The sequence below is a fragment of the Pseudonaja textilis genome, chromosome 1, assembly GCF_049901715.1.
Source record: "Pseudonaja textilis isolate UNSWEBS1 chromosome 1, rPseTex1.2, whole genome shotgun sequence".
Lineage (NCBI taxonomy): Eukaryota > Metazoa > Chordata > Lepidosauria > Squamata > Elapidae > Pseudonaja > Pseudonaja textilis.
In genome coordinates, this window is record NC_141990.1 from 112239908 (window position 1) to 112262123 (window position 22216).

At 34.2% G+C, this 22216-nt stretch overlaps 1 protein-coding gene across 1 annotated transcript in view; it reads left to right on the plus strand.

Annotated features, from left to right (window-relative positions):
* The window catches only part of SNAP91 (synaptosome associated protein 91), an 89809-nt gene that overhangs the window by 31234 nt on the left and 36359 nt on the right, over nucleotides 1–22216 (plus strand). The window contains exons 3-9 of the mRNA XM_087914782.1: nucleotides 8411–8553; nucleotides 10594–10669; nucleotides 12499–12601; nucleotides 15105–15198; nucleotides 15681–15792; nucleotides 16827–16933; nucleotides 18152–18193. Of these exons, the coding sequence (XP_087770908.1) occupies nucleotides 8411–8553; nucleotides 10594–10669; nucleotides 12499–12601; nucleotides 15105–15198; nucleotides 15681–15792; nucleotides 16827–16933; nucleotides 18152–18193 (677 nt within the window). The remainder of the gene's footprint in view (nucleotides 1–8410; nucleotides 8554–10593; nucleotides 10670–12498; nucleotides 12602–15104; nucleotides 15199–15680; nucleotides 15793–16826; nucleotides 16934–18151; nucleotides 18194–22216) is intronic.

Below are 22216 nucleotides of genomic sequence, written 5' to 3' on the forward strand. Positions count from 1 at the left end.
AGAAGACCCAGCCGATCAGCTGGGACTCGGGAGGCAGAGAAGACATGGGGGCAGGGCCAGTCAGAGGTGGTATTTTCTGCTTCTCCAAACTACTCAAAATTTCCACTACCAGTTCTCCAGAACTCGTCAGAATCTGCTGAATCTGATCTGCATGCTTTTTTTTTTCTATCACAGTATATTTGGTTTCATCAGGAAGTTGCATGGCTGTATTCATGCGAGTACCAGAAGTTGATCGTGATTTGAAATTGTCCCCAGGTTAACTTTTACATTCCCCAGTTGCCTATTAAATGTGTCTTGAAAGCTCCAGTGCTCTATATATTTGTAGAGTAGGGCCCAGATGAGTACAGGTAGTTCTCAATATACAACGATTTGTTTAGCAACCAGTCAAAGTTACAGTGACACTGAAAAATGTGACTTATTTATGACTGGTCCTTGCACTTACGATCATTGCAGCACTCCCAGGGTCATGTGTTCAAAATTTGGGTGCTTAGCAATTGGCACATTTTAAAGACTGTTGCAGCATCTTGGAGTCATGTGATCACCATTTGTGACCTTCCCAGATGCTTTCTGACAAGCCAAGTCAGTGGGGGAAATTGATTCGTTTAATGATTGCAGTGTTTCACTTAACAACTGCAGAGAATTGCTTAACAGTTGCGGCAGTAATGGTTGTAAAATTGGGTGTGACTCACTTAACAACAATTTCCTTAGCCATAAAAATTCTGGTGCTGATTGTGGTCCTAAGTTGAGAACTCTTTGCATGAAGTAAGACCATATTTTCCAAGTAGGATTCCCCCCCCCCTTGGGCCAAATTGATGTAGAATTCTGTGAGGTGATAATTACAATTCTCTTGAAGTCATCCTTATGACCAGAATGAGAGTTTCGCTTTAGATGACAGATGTTGGGAAATGAAAGCAACTGTCTCTGTCATTCCTTCTGATTCAACATATCCAGGAATCGTTGATCATGTGCTATTGTGGTGACTGCATTACTGCTGCATTACACTTAGAGAGTTGTGAGTGATGAAGCATTTAACAGCGTATCATATAACCTTCCCTGTGTCACAATTATTTGCGTATTTTATTATTTAGCAATAACAGTGATTATTTAGCAATGATTTTATTGCTGCCTGTTCTTACAGTATTATTGAAACAATTTTAACTCCTTGCCTCATGAACCTTTTCGTACAGAGAGATGAGCCATCTTATGCACATATACCTCTTTCTGATTTGATTTTAAACAAGGAATTTATAAATGTGTATTTGAAGAATTAAAAATGTGTATTAGTACAGAAAATGATTTAGAAGAAGTATTTTTGACTTCACATGAGTACAATATCTCTTTACCATTTATTAAAACAACTCCTATTTTTTCAGCTATCCATACTGTTCTGAAGATGGTTATGATTGTTGCGAAGATGGTTCACATTAAAAGATAATGTAACCCTTAAAGCAGCCACATCTTTTTTCAGGCTCACACAAAAGCTGCTTTAATTACTGTAATAGCAGAGGAATGCTATGCTCATATAAACTCCAAAGAACTTCTCTAGAATATTTTTCCAAGCATATACAGTGCTACTGTGGAGGGTCCATGATATCTTGCCATGGCCAACTCATCATGGGACAAGAGGTACAGTAATATTGAAGAAATAATGAAAGAGAATCATTAAAGAAAAGATGCCAAAGGAAGGACAAAATGAAATATGAACAATAAAAACTAAAATTACTTTTCAATAATCAAATTGAATTGTTGAATTGTCCCGTGCCGAGTTGGCTATGGTGAGTTGGCAGCAGTGAATTGACTGTGTCAAGTTGGTTGTGGCGAGTTGGCTGCGGTGAGTTTTTCCATTCTGTACTGTGGATATATGAGATTTTTACTGTACCGGTCTCAGGAGAAGAAGCTGATTCCAGTTTAGAAAATTGTTATGCCAGCAAAAGTGTACCTGAGCTGCTTTGAATATAATAATAGGAAGTTTCTTTAAATTACTGCTTATGAATCCTGAATGTTAAAGCCGTATTGATCTTTATACTTTCCATATCAATGTGGATGTCCAGGAGCTTTATAAGTAGTAGATTCTATAGCAACTAAGATTAAAATCTATAAATAATAGCAATTCTTACTGAAATATAGCAGGAAGAAATAGGATCATCATAGGAATGAGCGTAGTGATAAGAATAAATCTCCAGTAGTATAAATTGCTTCACATTAATCTGCTCTATTCTAGCATGTCATGATTAGGTCACTGAGCTTCTGGACAGGTGTACAAAAAGGAAAAAGAAATTTGTCATTAAATCAATCAATATACTACAACTAAGTAGACATATTTAAATCTGGATAATACCTGCTGTTTTCTGTGTGCTTATTTTATGTTTGTGATGTGATATCTTTGTATCTATTACATGTTGCCTTAAAAGACAATTGATTTGGGCAACAATAATTATTCAGTTCTGAACTTGATTGACAGTATAATATCCAGTCATGTGTAAAATCATAAGTATTCTCTCTCTCTGTGTGTCTCTCTGTCTCTCTCATTTTGCTTAACTAAACTTCGATAAAGATAAATGTCTAAACTGATTCTAAACCAACTCTGTATGTATTGGTCTAAAGTAGAAATGGTTGAAAAGTCTCAATGAATTTCCTTCTGCTACAGCTGTTGTGGCATGAACTGTTACAAGAGAAACGGATATGAGAGAATAATGTAAAAAAAGATGTCTCTTGTACACTAGGTACTCAAACCTGCAGGTTACTCATTTAGTATTTTCGAAGGCAAAGCTATAAAGTGAGTTGTGCTGTCCCAGCCAGTCTATAGGAATTGGATAGTTACTTACGAATTATGAGCTTCCCCCTTAAGGGAATGCATCATGGCAAATGTAGTTAAAGGTATCCTGGGAAATGTAGTTCATGTCACGTGGCCACATCTGTAATCCTGATTGGTCACTAATTTGACCCTCGATGGGTTGGTGGTGTTTCCCTCACTTTTGCCTGAACTCCCTAACTCATGGCAGCTGCTTTCTATCGCTACAAGATGGGTTAGGAGATAACCATCTTTTATTACGAGGCAGATATGCAAAGGATTGGTCATTAAAGAAGAACTTAATCACAAATGTGAGTTATGAGGATACCTGATGAAATCAGTAAATGTACTTTGTGATGGACGTCTCGTTGAGCTTATTTATCTGCATCTGCACAGCTTAAAAATCCACTACTGTGCAGAATACAGATAATGAGTAGCAAAAAAAAGAATGTGGTTAATTAATTGGTTACAGTATTCTGATATGGAAATGACGTGACTTTGAAAAGACTAAAACACCAGATGCTTTCCGGGAGGGCGGAGCTGGTGTCACGACGATACGGCATGCAATCTTGGAGATCTGAGATCGCAGCTGATATCTTTGCTCCTGGACGGTCCTATCATATCTAAACCATCCCGAAGAGATGAGTGAAAGTGAAGAGTGCATCCTGTCAATCCCAGGGATACCGCAAAGTCCCTGGTAGATCCAGGAGAAGCTCTTCTTGCCAGCGGCAAAGACGCAGCCATTAAAGCTGCTGAAGTTAGGACTGTTCCAAAAAAAAAGAGAATGGAAAGAGAAAGTGTGCCGGTTTGGTGAGAATTTTTTCTTTATTCTAAGATTTGAAAGGACACCCTAAGGAAAAGAAAGAATCTGTAAAAGTTTTGACAGAAGTGATTAAGTGGCGATTTTAAACAGGAATGTCAAAGTAATGGGTTTTTTTTTTCTCATTGCTGGATTTTCTATACATGATCTTATATTTTGAAACTGGACTGGTTTTTTCTTTTACATCTATTTCTTTTTCTCCTTTTTGATTTTGTAATATTTTCGGCTAGAGGCTCCCTTTTAGTTATTTCTTTTTAAAAAAAATATATTTTTCTTTTTTTTTATTAATTCTTATTATATCTTGCTTGCAAAAGGAGGGGGAAAGTGAAAGCAAAGAAACTTTGTAACACTGCCAACTAGAGGCTTGAAAATATTCTATTTCCCTGTGACCAGACAAAGCTGAGAAAGAAAGAACTGAGACTCTTTTTCAAGGACATTGCTATTTGATAAGGTAGAGGGAAGAGCATGGGAGAGTATTATTATAGGTGCTCTTCTGGGTTTCTATTAGCAGCTGGAGTCTGGTGTTGAAATCTAGGGGGAAAAAAGGTGATACGTTTTTGGAGAAGAGAGCTATAATAAGAGCCTTGGATAATTAAACGAAGTGCAGTGTGCTCTTTTTACTTTTTCGAAGTTGTGCTATCCCTCCTCACCAGCTTTATTGAATTTCATTTTATCTTTTTTTTTCTTGTAAAAAGAAAAATTTGGGTTTTTGGCTTTGTTGGAGCTTGTCTTTGTTTTTCTTTTTTTCTTTGGAAGTACAATCTCTATGTTTGCTTTTTATTTTAAAGGGAAAGCTTTAGTATTAATGTGTTTTTTTTTAAGGGAATAGTCTTTTTTTCCCTTTCCTGGTATTTTTGTTTTTTCATCTACCTTTCTGGTTTATTCTTATGCACTCTTTTCTATTTGAGACCTTTCAATTGGATTAAGGTGTTGGAGAACCTGAAGAATTTTTCCTTTTCCTTTTTTTTTCTTTTTTCTTTTTTCAAACCCTTTTCTTCATCTAACTACTGATTGGATTAAGGTATACAAGAACCTGAAGAAATTTTGTCCTCCTTTTTTTCTTTTCTTTTTTTATCATTATTATTGGGCTTCTTTTTTCTACTATTTTTATTCTGGTTACTTCACAATTGGATTAAGGTTTAGAAGAACCTGAAGATTTTGAATTGCTTAAAATGAGTAGGAAATTTACAGCTCCTGGTTCTTCAACTTCTACTTCTTCCTCTCCACCATCTGGAGGACAATGTTCAATACAGACAATGTTAAAGCAAGAAAAAGAACAAGAAAAAGTGACTCTGCAGATGATTATGCAATGAATTCAAAATATTCAAGCAAGATCAGAGAATATTAAAAAGAGAATAGAGAACATTGAACAAAGAACAGAGAACATTGAACAAAGAACAGGGAAAACTGATGAAAAAGTGGAGAACATCCAATAAATGATGTTGAAGTATGATGAGAGATTCCAAAAAAATGAAGAAGAAGAAGATAAACAAAGAGACAAGAAGATTGGAGATATTGATAATAGATTAACGATAGTTGAACAAGATAAAAGTGGTATGTTGAGATGGGAGATGGATAGATCAGAATTCTATCTTCGATTCCAAAACGTGGAGGAAGAAAAAGGACAAAACTTACCTCAAGATACCTAAAGAGACTGAAACAATGTTAGAAAACAATATAACGATGATGGAGTTAACTGAAGCACTCAAAAAGCAAAATAATGGAAATGCACCAGGCAGAATTTTACAAAACATTACAAGAATCGTTGAATCTTCCATTGCTAGAAGTTATGAATGAAGTTATGTTAAAGAAGAAGATACCTAAATCATGGTCAGAAGCCTATATTACACTTATTCCAAAAGAGGAGGCCGATCCATTACAAATTAAGAACTATAGACCCATTTCTCTACTAAATGCAGATTATAAAATTTTTGCTTCAATATTGGCAGAAAGACTTAAAAAATATGTAAATAATTTTATTCATCCTGATCAAAATGGATTTCTGCCAAAGAGACAAATTAAAGACAATATGAGAGTAATCTTGGACACCTTGGAATACTACGTGGCACATCCTGAAAAATAAATGGCTCTGATATTTCTAGATGCACAGAAGGCATTTGATAATGTGAATTGGCGATTCATGTTATTACAGATGGGTTTTGCTAGAAAATTTATTCAAGCAATAGAAGCTATATAGTATAAGCAAACGGCAAAGGTAATGATAGAGGGAGAACTGACAGACTCTATCAATATAAGAAAAGGAACAAGATAAGGGTGCCCACTATCACCTTTGTTGTTTGTGTTAACTTTGGAAGTGCTAAACAGAAATATTAGAGATGAAAAGAATATAAAAGGAATGAAAATCAAAAAGGAAGAATTTAAGCTGCAAGCTTTTGCAGATGATCTGATTTTCATCTTAGAAGACCTTTTAGAAACAGCATCAAAATTGATAGAAAAGATAGAGACATATGGAAAGGTGGCTGGTTTGAAAATAAATAAAGACAAGACAAAGATCTTGACAAAGAATATGCTATTAAGACAAAAGGAAAAACTGGCAGACCTATTGAAAATTCAAGTCACGAATAAGATCAAGTACTTGGGGATATATTTGACAGCAAGATGTAGTACATTAAAAGAGAATAATTATATCAAACTTAAACAGCAGATAGCACTAGATCTGGCAAAGTGGGAAAATTTACAACTGTCACTAATAGGGAGAATTTCAACAATCAAGATGAATATATTACCTAGAATTTTATATTTGCTTCAAACAATTCCAATTAGGCTTGGAAAAGATTACTTTGAAGACTTAAATAAAATTGTGTTGAAATATATATGGCAAGGTAAGAAAGCGAGAATAAAGTTAAAACTTTTGCAAGATGCTAGAATTAGAGGAGGATTTGGTTTGCCTAATTGGGAGTTGTATTATCAAGCTACAAATCTGATGTGGGTTAAGGAATGGATAACACTAAGAAATACTATTAGACATGATTTGTTGTTGGGGTGGCATGCTTTTTTATGGTATAAAGGAACTAACATACAGGAGTATTTTAGAAGACATTATATACAGGAGTCTCTGTGATTAAACTAGGAGAACATTAAAAGACAATGTTATTTGAAAATTCCAGTCTGGCTATCGACAATTGAAGCATTTTCTTATCCTATAATATACAAAAAGGAACAAACAGTTAGATATGGTGAAATATTGAATGAAACTCAAATCTATACAAAAACTAGAGGAACAAGTTATAAAGATGAATTGGTTTTCATATGCACAAATACATTCAAGGTATGATAAAGATTCTAAAATGGAAGGTTTCTATGATAAGTTGACTGATTTAGATAAGATTTTGACAGGTACTGATGAAAAGGTGATTAAAAAATTGTATGGATATTTATTAGAAATTAAATTAGAAGAAGAACAAGTTAAAGAAACCACGATTGCTTGGGGGAAGAATTTTGGATATGGGATCAATTTAGAGAAATGGCAAAAATTGTGATCTCAAAATTATAAAATGACAATGTCAACAGCATATAAAGAAAATTTGTATAAGATGTTTTACAGGTGGCATTTTCCCCTGACAAGAATAGCAAGAATGTTCAAGAATAAATCCGAAAAATGTTGGAAATGTCATCAGACACCTGGCTCATATTATCATTTGTGGTGGACTTGTGAGGATGCTAAAAAATACTGGACTAAAATCCACGTGGTTGGAAAAAATGACAAAAAAACATATAGACTTGAAACCAGAGATATTTTTAATGGGGATTTTACCTGAAATATATAGTAAAGAATTGAAATATCTGATTGTAAATGTACTAACAGCGACTAGGATTGTATTTGGCAAAAACTGGAAAAATGAGAAAACACCATCACAGGAGGAAATCATTAAGAAAATATTGGAATGTGCTGAAATGAGTAGATTGACATTTGAAATTAGAGAACAAGAGGATAAACAATTTTATAAAATTTGGGATCTATTCTATCAATGGTTAGGCAATAAAATACAGCAATGAAGCATGTAGACTTTTAGAAAATAATAAATATATAAAGATTTACTTCTTTCTTATTATATCTACAAAATGATTTTAGGATAGATTTGGGATGATAATATGAACTGTTATAAAACAAACTAAGTAAATTATGATTATCTTGTAAAACATGAATGAATAAAAGTATAGTCAAATGATTGATTAATAATGATACTAAGGTATTTAATTTTTGATTGAAAATACAAGATTATATGCAATGTAATTGTAATTGAAGACTACGAAATGGAAGCACAAAACAATTTGTAAACCAACCGGCACACTGTATGTATACATATGGAAGATGGTTTGATGTTTTTATGTTTTGTTTGTTTATATTTGTTTTTAAAAATCAATAAAAACTTTTTTAAAAAAGACTAAAACAGCAAAGCATTTATATATATACACAAATATGGCTATAATTTTTAATTATAATGGACTTGGGCCGCATATTTTTTTATCTGTTTTTTTACTGTTTCTTCTCCCTTGTTATTCGTTCACTGCAAAAACAAACTCTCACAAAATAAACTTTGGCAATAGCAATAATGTTAGACCATCCAATAAGGAACTGTTTTCCATTTTATCTTACATTGGTTTTTCTAAGTATTATACACCGAATGGCTTTTTTTTAACCTTAAACTTATTTTTTAGCGAAATTACTACTGTATCATGTAATGATTTTGGTCAGTAATTTGTAACTATATTCTCTTTAACCAGTACATCATCTTCTCTCTATATTTACTGTTACTATTCTTCTCCAAATATTGTAGACCTAATCCAGGCCACAAATGAGACAAATGTCAACATTCCACAAATGGCTGATACCCTCTTTGAAAGAGCGACAAACACTAGTTGGGTTGTTGTCTTCAAAGCCTTAGTTACAACACATCATCTAATGGTTCATGGCAATGAGGTAAGCTTTTTAGTCCTCAAAGCTAAAGCAAGGGATTGTTAAGAAAGCCTGTGTTTGTCTCATAAACTCTAAAAAAAGAAAAAGTTATAGCAAGTAGTGAGCTTATCTGATATGCTGTTAAGGCAGTATAAAATATTTAGTTTATGTGGGGTTTTCTCTGTGAATGTTTCAGAGGATAAATGATCCACTCTGCTTACTGAAGGAGATAATTCTACCCCAGCATTTCATGCATCTAATAGATATATATGCTCTGGAGATTGGGGATCATTTGAAATAAATCTTAGAGAATATGGAAATTCAGGATTTAGGTAGGTAACTGCATTAGGCAGTTAGGCCTTTGGTCATGCAATGTTAGAATCCGCTGAAAGAATTTAATGTTATTATGTAAAAATAAGATCTCTGTACTTCTCTGATATACAAAGAAAAGTGCTTTGATCTACACATATTTTCATAATTTTTAAAAAGAGGCAACCTTTTTTTATTTTCTTATACTATATGTGTGTATTTATGAACTGAGACCTCATTTTGTATTTTTTTTTTTACTTTGAATGCATGGTGAAGTATTTGCTTCAAATCTTATCTTTAAAGTTGTTTTTTTACAGAGTCTCTCTTATCAGTTTCAATAAATATCTGCTGATACCCCATACACAATAAGTTTTTGCCTAGAAAAGAAAACAATTCCTTTATCTAAAACTGGAGGAGAGTGAGAACTTAGTTTTATGTGAACTAGTATTTCTCTACATTGGTCACGTTATTTGCTCTTCTAGAAACCTAGCATATAAACAGAGTGGGGTCTCTATTCTTTTACTCAGACTATGGACTGTTATTTTATTTTTATGCAGAATAATTTCTTGTACCCTAATAGTAAAATGTGATCTTACGGTTTCCTGAATTGGAATTCAAATGGAAAACAATGCTTTCCTTAATATAATCTATATACCACTAAAATTTTCAGAATACAAAGATATTGAAGAGTACTGGGGCTAAAATGGCACCTTGAGGTACCCCACTGCTTGTTTCCCTCCATATAGATGTAGTTCCATTCGGGATTAGATGCTGAGTGTAGTTCATCAGCCAGTTATGACTCCATCTGGTGGGGATGCTGTCTATCCTGCATTTTTTTAGTTTACCAAGAAGTAGGTTGTAGTCTTAAGTGGGAGAAATGGTGCATCTTAGGGAAAGCATTTTTGAATCAAGGCACCTCTAATGAACTAATTTATAGTATCTGTCCAAAATTTGTGGCTCAATGACTCCCAAGGTAATGAAAGTTGGAAAGTTATCGCTGTTTCAGTGCTGGTGGCTGCTGCTGCATCCTTCAACCTGATCTTTATTTCCAGTGTTGCATGACAGTTTCTTAACTAGTCTCACAGTCCCTCCTTCCCTCCCTCACCCAACCTGCTTCCTTTACTGCCTGCAGGGAAGGGAAGGGAAGGAGATTTCTGGTGCTCCCTGCCAAATTTCCACGAGGAAAGTCAGTGGGAAAGCCGGCAGGAAGTCAGAAATCACTCTTGCTTCCACTACTTTTTTGCCTACTGTTGACCATTCTGTTTTTCTATTTAGGAAAGGAAATAACTTTGAAAGGATGACCCAATGAGACATGGTTGTTTAGTATATGTTAGCAGTAATCTTGTTGTGTCAATTTTGTTCAAAGAAGCAATATGTTAATTGCATTTTAAATATGATCAGAGGTACTTACTGACTGTATGTAAAATGCAGTTGTCTGTTAATTTTTAGATTAAAACTTGTGATATGTTCAAATAATTCACTTCTAACATTGGTATGTCTAATACAACATGAATGGTTTAACTTTTTTTTAATATGGGAGGATTCAGTGCATATTCAGATTTTTGAACTTACCACCTGTGTCTAGATAATTGTATATAAGCTTATATAACTAGAGATATATACAAATTAGATACTAATTATGTAATGAAATTTTTGTGGGTTTTTTTTTACAGCAGAAATGAAATATGTTTAGAGATCTGTCATGAAAAAGGAAAAGAGAGATAATTCATTTTATTCTGTTTTTCTTCCTCTTAGAGATTTATTCAGTATTTGGCATCTAGAAACACACTATTCAATCTCAGCAATTTTTTGGACAAAAGTGGATCACACGGTAAGAAAAGCAATTCACTTTATCAAGTTTAGTGTGGTATTTTATTTACTGAAAATAACATGAGCAGAAACGTAACGTTTTTTTTTATAGTTTTAGGTTTACATATTTGGATTAAAGCAAATATTTATCATAAACTTATACAGTAAAGGTTAAATTTATCTTTGTTCTTAATCTGCATTTCTGTGTACTTTTCTAAACACACCAAAATAGCCTTTCTAAGCACTTTGAGATGCTACCTCATTGTTACTTTAAGTCACAGTTAAAATGAAACAATTCCACTTTTTTTAAAGTATTTTTCTTAAGAAAACAAATGAAAATTAGTCCTCAGTGTGAAGGTAATAAAAAACTTATATTCTGGAAAAAAGGCTTTAATATAATGAATATTGTGTCATTAATGTAAGTAAATGTATTTGTATGTGTTTATGTGTTTGTTCCAGATATGGTTCTCTATATCAAATGAGGATAAAAATAAAAGATAAAGTTGAATGCTTAATAATGAATGGCCATTTTTGTTTAATAAGGAACAAAGAACTTATACCAGGCTCAACACTCTGCAAAGGATTGTTATACTGATTCTTTGCTATGATGTCAGACCTAGTCAGTTTAGTGTAAGTTTCCAATTCCTGGTAAACATGTTTTGTTAAAAAAAAAAATCTGTAGGCAGCCTTACATCTGTTAATTCCTCTGAAATATGGTTTGGCAGGCTGTCACTTGAGGTTTGTTGATGTGAGTATCTTAGGAGGAATGTAGGTGCCTTGTTCTCTTAATACAGAAAAGTTTAAATATACCACAGTCAGGTTAATTGGAAAAGAGACAGTGCAAAGAAAAAAATGAAAAGGGGGAAAACCTTCTAAGATGAAAAGTTGTTTTAATAGTGTACTCTGTCCCCAAGGCTGTCAACAAATAACTTCATACAGGATTCTATGAATTAAATTCTGGCAATGTAAAGATTGCATAATTCTGCTATACTGTATGTAAACCTTTCTTTGCAGCAAAACTCCATGAACACTTTGCAAGGATATTTATAGGGGAATTGTCTTCTTACTCTTTCATCATAGCCCTATCAATCATATAGTGCAGCTTGTCCTATTTTATCAGCATCCAATACACATTGATCCAACAGTTTTCTAGTTTAACAATTTTTAGATCAGAATGTGTGTACCAGTGATTACTGTAACAAGTGTTGCCTGTTATTCAAAACTAAGCATATCTTGAAATGTACGAGATACTCCCTTCTGTTCTTTTGGGGTTTATTAATGTGACCTCCCGTATTTAAAGAAGCGATTTTGGGAAATATTCATTGATTGAGAAATAAGTAAAAAAACTATATATATTATATTAATACAGTGGTCACCAACTGGTGGGCCACAGACCACTGGTGGTCCGTGAAAAAATGTTGGTGGGCCACAGCGCAACTGGTGTTTTGTTTTCTGTGGGAAGTGGGTCCAAATGCCTCTTTGAGTATTTAAGGCTGCAGAAACAGGCAGCCAAGCTAAGTGCCCGAAGGATCCCAAACCGTCAGTGGGAGTCCAGGCGCTTCAGCGAGCAGCATGCTGAATTCATATTAGTGTTATGAATTTGGTGGTCCCTGAGGTCCAAAAGGTTGCCGACCCCTGTACTAATACATTGGTAATAACTAATAATTGGTTTGATGCCAATAGCTAGGCAATTACTGTATAAGTGGGCCTTCTATTACTTAGACTTTTGGAGTGGTTGGAATAATGTCTGAAATACCCAATAGATTTGCATCATTAACATTATTATTTTTTCTCACTCACTGTAATAAATTAATAAATCAAAATTCTCCATATTATGGTTTCTTTTTCTAGGATACGATATGTCAACTTTTATCAGGCGCTACAGTAGATATTTGAATGAGAAAGCATTTTCATACAGACAAATGGCATTTGATTTTGCAAGAGTAAAAAAGGGGTAAGTTGTCCTTATTTAGTATCAATATTGTTGTTGCAAAGTAATTAATTGAATGTTGCTGTAATTATTTCTGGTGCGGTCCTACCCTACCCTACCCTAACCGAACCGAACCGAACCGAACCTAAATTGAATGATGTAAATAGATCTGACATATATTATACTACTATTCAATACAACAAATTGAATGTTGCTATAATTATTTCTAACAATCTCCTGTTATTATATTTGTGTGAATCATTAAAAAGGAATCAAACTGAAAACGTGTTAAAAAGGATTCTGGCATGCAAGTATTGCCATTAGTTAAGTATAACATAGGTTGTATTGTGTGTTTATCCAATAGAAGACAGGTGTCAAGCTCGATTTCATTGAGGACCGCATCAAAGGGTGTGTGTGTGTGGCCAGGGGAGCATGGCTAGCTTAACGTCTCTCATGTTGGGGCACCTGTAGTGGCCCAAGCACTCTGCCAGCGAAAACAGAGGTCCATTTTCGCTGGCTGAATGTTACAGGAGGCAGTCACAGCCAAAAATAGAGCTTGGGAGAACAGAGGCACGGCAGGCTATCCTTCCAGGGCAGCCCTGCAGACTAGATCTAAGCACCCCATGGGCTGGATCCGGCCCATGGGCTTTGAGTTTGACACCTCTGCAATAGAATGTCTAAAGAGCCCAGCATTTTGCTAGTATTCCTGTCTTCTCTCGTGCCATATTCTGTTTAAAAATTGAATTCAGTCTCTTTCCATTAGTTTTCTTCTGATGGTTTCAGTAGTAACATCTTTGATTTCTTCCTCCTCTAGTACTTGGATCTTGTTCCTCTCAACTTTTAGTCTTTTGATCTAAATTGCTCCTTGGGTTTTATGGCCATCAGAACCTCCATCAGGAAATAGTAGAACTGTGGCAATAAACTGAAAGACATCCATTGTGCCTTTTTTGCTTTGTGAGGGAATCATGCAGAAGTGGTATTCAGCAGGTTCTGACCAGTTCTGGAGAACCGGTAGCGGAAATTCTGAGTAGTTTGGAGAAACAGCAAATACCACCTCTGACTGGAGATTTTACATTATCCTTCCCCTGCCAAGCCCCCAGAACTAGTAGTAAAAATATTTGAATCCCATCACTGGAATCGTGTATGCATTATCTTTATCAAATAGGACTTTCTCACTTAAGGGCATGTCTTTGGGGAAAGACTCTCAGTGAAACAGTTTCTGTAGCTAAATTGGCTTTGAGGGAGCCTGACAATCAGCCTAGTTTTAAGAGATGACCTTTGTTAGGCACTCCTGCAGGCCAGATTTGCACCCAGTTCTTGAAGAGAACATTTTATTTATTGATTGATTTATTGATTTGATTTGATTTGTCAATCGCTTACAAGATACAGGTATAAGAATAAACATAGTTTATTTAACATTGCACCATAGTTCCTGATGCAATCAGAAAGTATTTGAGTGTGTATGGAATAGATCACTAAAGGGTTTGTTCCCTTATGATTTGTAGCCATATTTCACACAGGACTTATTTTTAACTAACGTAAGATTCTACAGCCACATTGCACATTTCCTAGTGCTAATGGCCTATAATAAATGGCGAAAGACTTTTGATTGAAACCATTGTTTATGCCAACATCAAAATCTCAAGAGTTTATATTAGGTATAACATTACTTGTTTTTTTTAACCACCTATTCAATTTCAATTATCATTGCAGCTTCCCAGTTTTTATTTAATGTGCTGTAGCAAAAGCTTAAACCTTTCTTTACTTGTCAGATGGACTCTCCCTTTCTAATTTCCAGGCTTATGTGGCTACTTACCAATACTTCCATAGGGGAAAAAATAGTACTTTGCATCTGACTCCCAGGCAAAACACAGAGACTCATTAAAGTGTTTCATGTTGGAGAAATGTCTGTTGCCAAGTAGCAGATTATACCTCTAGAAACTCCAGAGATTACATATCCAATATGTTTTTTTAAGTATTACTTTAACATATAAAAAATACAGAAATCATATATGCAAAGAATAAAGGACTAAAATACAGGACATACTCAGTTTTTAAATAGCAAATCAAACACTGATCACATAGAATAATGTTAATCATTCTTTCCCTATAAATGATACCATTTTTGGCAGATTCCACGAGCTTGGCCACAGATTTTGAAGATTTATTAATCAGGTTAAAACTCCTCTTGTGGCATTTGAATTGCCATTAATATATTCGACTAATCTTTCCCTTTTTTCCTTATGTTTTGACAAACCTTAATATGTTATATTGTTTCATTACAATGATATTTACACAGTATTGATTGAAAATTAACCATTACTAGTTGATGATAATAATATATATTTAGATACAATATTTCTTTTTTCTTTATTTCCAGTAGTCTATCAATATTAATGATAATTTCAGATGACAGTATTACAAGCATGATCATCCAGAATTGAATATTTTTTAAATGCTACAGAATGCCTCAAAGTATTTGTTATACAATAAGATATATAAATTGGGTTTACTTTTATTTCTTCAGGGCTGATGGTGTAATGAGGACAATGCTCCCGGAAAAACTACTGAAGAGCATGCCAATATTACAGGGACAAATAGATGCACTTCTTGAATTTGATGTATGTGCTTATATTTTCCTTAAACTTTTATGGTTATAGAAAAATGCTTCTTACTTTGAATATGTAAAAAAACCATGAAACATTTAGCTTGTAAAAGGAAAGTGATTGCATTTTGTCAAGCTGCAGAAAAAAAAAGCTGTAGACTGAAGATTAAATTACCTTTTTGCGCTTCATTGAAAGTCACAACCAAGTGTCATCATTTCGCCATTAATGTTGCGTAAACTTCAAAATGATGTGATGTGCATTAATATTCAATTTCTTAGATTTTATTAGTTTCAGCAGCCTAACTTGAGCTAATCATTCTTGTAGTTTAGCATTGCTGAATTTACTGTATCTTCAGAAGCATAATTTCTGTTTAGACTTCTGTTTAGACTCCTTAATCTTAACAATAAATATATTGGCTAATGTTTTACATTGTGCTGAAAGAAAAGCTAGTCTGAATGTTGTATGTTTATAATGAATCATGGGCTTTTCTTATATAGGTTCATCCAAATGAATTGACAAATGGGGTCATAAATGCTGCATTTATGCTTCTGTTCAAAGATCTCATCAAGCTTTTTGCTTGTTACAATGATGGAGTCATTAATTTATTAGGTATGTCATTCTTTTCTGGACCTATGATTGTGGCCAAATTATTTTTAGTCATATTCTTTCAAAAAATTAAATCTTTCTTTTCCAGAAACACTGTAATCTGACTGACTAACTAACTAATCACAGGCGTGGAACATCTCTATGCTCAAGCACTTTAGTTAGGCAACTTGCATTAAGCAATAAGAACCAGCATCATTATAGCAATAGCACTTAGATTTATATACCGCTTCACAGTGCTTTACAGCCCCCTTTAAGAGGTTTACAGATTCAGCATGTTGGCCCCCAACAATCTGGGCCCTCATTTTACTGACTTTGGAAGGCTGAGTCAACCTTGAGCCAGTGAGTCTCGAACTGCCAAATTGCAAGCAGCCAGCAGGCAGCAGAAGTAGCCTGCAGTACTGCATTCTACCCACTGTGCCACCACGGCTCTTATTGTAAAATAATAGAGTGGAAGAATAAGTCTCAGCAATCCAGGTAGCAAATTCAAGGCCAAAGTCTTATTTTACTATTTTAAATATTGAAGGCTTGTTTTTTATTACAAACATATGGCTGTGTCCAAACACTGTATTTAGTGATGCTTAGATAAGCACTTTAACATACGCTTTTGGCAATATATTAATGAAGCAAACTTCCTATTTGGCACAGATCATCATGTTTTTGTTCTTTCACCCAAATAAATAGCTCCTATCAGAAAAAAAAAAAGTTGTACCAAGCAAATGGTTGCAAACACACTCAGCTAGCTAAGGTTTTTTAAATTCATTATTGATTTTGTCGTAGAAACACATTTTCCTGGAATTTCCATTTAAAGAAAGAAAAAGGAATAGGGAATACTATAAAATAAAACTTGAAATTGGGATCGTTCATAGAAGTTTGGTGGGTGGAATAGGACAAAAAACAAATCTGGCCACAATTGCTTTCTGCATCTTTTTAATAATATCACTTATGAAGATTTTTCTTCATAGTGAAATGTCAAATCTTCAAATGTTCTGCTTATGAAGAATACTAGAGATTGAGATTGTCGAATGTATCTCTTCCAGAGAAGTTTTTTGAAATGAAGAAAGGACAGTGCAAAGATGCCCTTGAAATTTATAAGCGGTTTCTTACTAGGATGACGAGAGTATCCGAATTTCTTAAAGTTGCAGAGGTAAGTGAAACTTTCATAGAAAGAACAATAGGCTGTAAAGATTGCAAATATTATACAATGTACTGAATTTTGTGAAAAACAGCGGAAGATGGAAGAGATGATTATATTTAATGTCAGTTACACGTTTAAAACGATAGTATGTTGATTTGTGATTTAACTAGTAGTGAACATTCCTAAAACTGAAAGAAATGACAGTCAGTTAATGGAAGTATTCACCAGGTGGTTGGTTTTCAACATTGAACGTATGCATGATTTTTCAGCTGAATGTTTCATAGTGTGTAAAAAAAGTCCCAGAGACTTATGCCTCAAACGGTAAAATAAAATAAATAGAGATATACTTGGAGAATGTGTGAAAGAATTAACAGTATTAAGGAAAGGCTTAAAGACCACCCAATCCAGAGATTAAAGCAAGCATAAGAAAAATTCTTCTTGATTTTGTTGTATTTGTTAAAACAGCCAAACTCCAAAAAGATTCTGAGTGATGTACAATAAGTCTAATAGATGTATTTTAAAAAACAACTAAAAATCTTGGGATTGTTTACAATAAGATGGGCCAGAGAGAAACTTGAAAATAAATTTGTTTATTTATTTGATTAATTAATATCACTTAAATAAAATTTGATTACTACAGCCTACAACAACAGAGTTGCATTTGTGAAATCCGCAAAGTATCTGTTTTTTTTGCCTGGCTTATCTCAAAAGGCTGTGTTCAATCTTGAAAGCTTCTAGATGTTTCTCTCTGTCAGATAGTAATAAGCTATGTTACACTTAATTCAGCTCCCCTGTTGTTGCTTGATGATTTATATTGCTTTTTGGTTTGTGATCACAAATGTGAAACTTGAAACTGAGTTTGCAGCATAAATTCAAGTCCAGAAAATACACAGATGACTGGTTCAGCAGGATAATTAACTTCTTTATTAACATAATAAAATAAGTACAATACCATTTGTAGATTCTTTCAAGGTAACATAAGCAAAAACACAAGCAGCAGTAGCTCAGAGCAGATCTCTCATTTCCAGTAAGCAAGCAAGACAGGCTAGTTTCTCTTTCACTTTAGAGCTGAGCACAGAACAGAGATAAACCACCCCCAGATTCTCTCTTTAAGTTTCAGCCCCCAATTCAGCTCTCAGTGGCTGACTTTGTTACGAAGCTCTATTCCAGTTAATGAATATATTCTGACAGAAACCATTTTATTTTCATTTTTTCCTTGATCCACAGCAAGTTGGAATTGACAAAGGCGATATTCCCGATCTCACGCAAGTAAGTTGCATTCAGCTTGACAGTAATTAAAGGTAACATAAAAAATTATGTTCATTTAGCATGCAGCCTAAAAGCGTTAACTATTTTAAATATTTTAAAGATATGCTTCCTGAAAATGGCAACCATTTGACTAATATAGTTTGATCATATGTTTGTTTCTAGATTAGAATTTCCATTTTTAGGGTATTTAAAAATACTGTATATAATGAAAGCCTCCATCTTTTTCTCCTTTCTAGAGGTACAATTTGTTCCCAATCTCTGAAAGTGCAATGTCTATGGAGATTCTCAATCATCCATGTCATGGTTGTCCCAAAGGTGCTTTCCTTTCAAAAGGTAACTGGGCTTCCTTGTTTTGGTTGAAGATGTTTTGCATCTCATCCAAGAAATTTCTTTGGTTATGAAACCAGAACTGAAGAAGCTTTGAGAACTGAAGAAGCTTCTTGGATGAGAAGCAAAACATTTTCAAGCAAAACAAGAAAGTTCAGTTGCCTTTTGAAAGAAAGTATCGTATTTTTCGGAGTATAAGATGCTCCGAAGTATAAGACACACCTAGCTTTTGGGGAGGAAAACAAGACAAGAAAATCTGCCTCTGCCTCCCAGCAATTTGCCTCCTTGCAGCCTGTTTAAGCTTCAGCACAGTCCGATTAGCACAAGCAGCTGATTGTCAGTTGGATCGGCCTCCCAATGACCAGCTGTTTCAGGCAGCAGTGATTGCCATCGCCTATTGCCTCCGCATGCCCCATTTTCGGCCCGTTCCAGGCGGCAGGGATCAGAACGGGTGTAAAATGGGGCAAACAGAGGCTGAAAACAGGGCGCACAGAGGCTGAAAATGGGGTGTGTGGAGGCGGCACAGAGGCAGTGGCAATCCCTGCTGCCTGAAACAGCTGATCATCAGGAGGCCAATCCAACCGACAATCAGCTGGTTGTGCTAATCAGGTTGTGATGAAGGTGAAACAGGCTGCTGTTTCCTGCAAGAAGGTAAATTGCTGGGAGGCAAAGGCCAAAGGGTAGGGGGCTGTGGGTGGGCTGGGCTTCAGCAACATTTGCTGTATAAGACGCACAGACCTTTCTAACAACTTTTGGGGGTGGAAAAAGTGCGTCTTATACTCTGAAAAATACGGTACCTTTGGAAGGTCTGAGAATGCAAATAGTACACTTGAGAAAAGAAGTTCTTTAGGATTTGTATCTAGTGCTTTGACTTGGTCCATAACATCGCTTAATTGTTTTCTTTCCAAGGAAGAGATAGGTTTAGGGTTACCATAATAAAACCAATTGCTTATGAACTATTACATGTAAAATACTTCAATACAAAGAAATGAAAAATTTTATTCATATTTCTACTTTGTACATGAGTGCAGTTATTATTTATCATTGTATTGGTAATATAAAGAGATAATAACTACCTTTAAGGATTGGGGAAATGTTGTTTATTGCAAATACAAATATTTCAGCAACATTTAAAAAACTTATGAAGTATGTTGCTAAACAAAAATAAAGTAGTTTCTGCAGAAATTTAACCTAAGTACTTGCAAGCATTACAATGGCATCCTATCAGTATAACAATTTAATACTTTGCATATAAATGAAACAGATTTATTTCTAATTACACATTACAGGTAGATAGAATTAAAATTACACTGATATAAAGTTGCAGAACTATAAAAATAATCATTGGCCTTTTTCACAGTAATGTGCTAGAAATTGTTCGAAGTACAGTAAATAAATTCAGCTACCATTCTCCTTTTGCTTATGTTTTTCTTTTGACAGAATATATGATTACTGTAGCTTCAAAGGAGCATGAAGTATCTTGTCTTGCGTTGGTTATAATTTTTCTTTTGTGCTTTTACGTGATAATGCCCGATCATAGTTAGAAAGTGAGTGTTGGAAATATAATCTTGTTTAAATTGAAACAAGAGGTTTTGTAAATTCCTTAATCATGAATAAGAATTTTTATATCTTCCAGTGTTTATATATTTTATATATCTTCCCCATATTTTAGTGCATTAGGAAATTGTTCAGGGGTTTAATTCAACACACTGGTCTTTTTAAGACTGCTGTTGGTATTATATTCAGTAATGGAGAGTGAAGACTTTCCCATCATCATCCAGTGAGGACAAGATAGAATGTTCCTCACTCATAAAAGCCAATGCCATGACTTAATGCTTTCCTGTCGCTGGCGGGCAGCTAAAGCAGTAGTTTAAAACAACATGGAGGCTGAAAGCATTTGCTTTCTTTTGGATATCTTAACATCCTTACTGTTAAGTAGTGTATGAGCAGTTTTGAAAGTCCTTGAATATAAACCATGTTTGCAGTTTCTTAAAATTTTTGCTGAGGTTCCATAGCCATAGGTAGTGAAACATTCAGAGTAAAAAATGGTTTCTGTATAAATGAACGAAACAAGAACAGAATTTGACTTTTGAATACATGCATGATCATGTTGCATAGTGGATGATCTATTGTTATATATATATATATATATATATCCAAATAAATAAATAAATAAATAATAGCGTAATCATTTATTTTCCCTAAAAGTCTGCTCCACCTAGTTAACTGCGCATCTTTCAATTTGAACAGAATAAGTTAGTGGCCTTGATTAATGTTCTCTTTTGTTTTTAAGGTAATTTATTAAATTTCAATAACATGAGTAAAAAGTAAACAAGCAGGGAGAAAGGAAGTTGAAATGGTGGAAAAAGACAAAAAGCAAAATAAAAGTGCAGAAAGTTTATCAGTTTGCAAGTAATGTTTAGACTTATTGAATAATCATTTAATTACATAATCATTTAATTACAAAAGTATTTTCCAAAATGGCCAGCTAGATGGCAGCACTTAGCTGACCTTGGCTGATCTCAAAAATCAAGCAAGGCAGATCTAATGGTGCTTGGATGGGAGAGAGCCAGGGAATCCCGGAGTAACAGATTAAGATTAGATTGGAAAATTAAAAAACAAATAAACAGAGGCAGTGGCAAACCAGTTCAAAATTGCGGCCAAGAGAAAACATAAATGTATCCGTGACATTCTCAAGCATCCATATCAACTTGAGGAAAACTTGGCTTTATCAATTCATATAAATTCCATACATCAAACTTCCTATGGATTCATGAATGGAGATTTCTGATTATGCTTTGAAGTAGTATAAAGGCTACTTTTTGTTTTTATATTATTTTATTTATATTCATTTATATATTTATTTTACTGTTAAATAGATATGTTCTAACTATTTATATAAACTAATCAACAGATGTGTGGGTTCAAAAAATTGGTGCCTTATCAACACATTATGAATCAATAAATTGGAAAATTCGATTGTAATTGAAGCCTTCATTATCTGTTTGGGGAAGATTAGAAACATATTTCCTAATTCTGATACATTTCATGATTTTGTATTCAGTATTTTATTAGTGCCTTTTTACATTTCCAGAAATGGTGATAAACTATAATATTTGACTGCTTTTCTGTCTTATGATGAAGAACAGGATTCTTCAGTGATCCATTACAACAATATATTAAAGGAAGAACATATATAATGCATATCATTATAGAGGAGAATGTGAAATATATTTCTTTAACATTTGGAAAAAAGGGAAGTGTTGGCGATTATACCTATATTATCACTTTTACGTTGGCTGACTGGAAAACTCTTACTTTATGATCCTTAAAAAAATTAAAATGTGCCCCAAGCAGGTCTGAAAAATAATTCTGAAGTACGTCATAAGTTGCTTCTAAGAAATATTCAGACCAGTAACATAAACTGTGAAGGATTAACCAGGTTTTATGAGAAACAGAATTCCGACCACTAACCTTCAGTATTCAGAGCCTCTAATATGTAATGCATTCTGTGTCTTATGCCCCTCCTTTATATTATTAGACATGAGAAAGTGAAGTGTGCTAGGCATTGGTTAACATTACAGGGAGGAAAGGTCTAGTATAGGGACCTCAGATTTTGTGTCCATTTTAGTGTATAGTTTGCTGCTGTGTTACAGATCTAATTCTACAGAGAACAAATTGTCAGATTTTTCATTG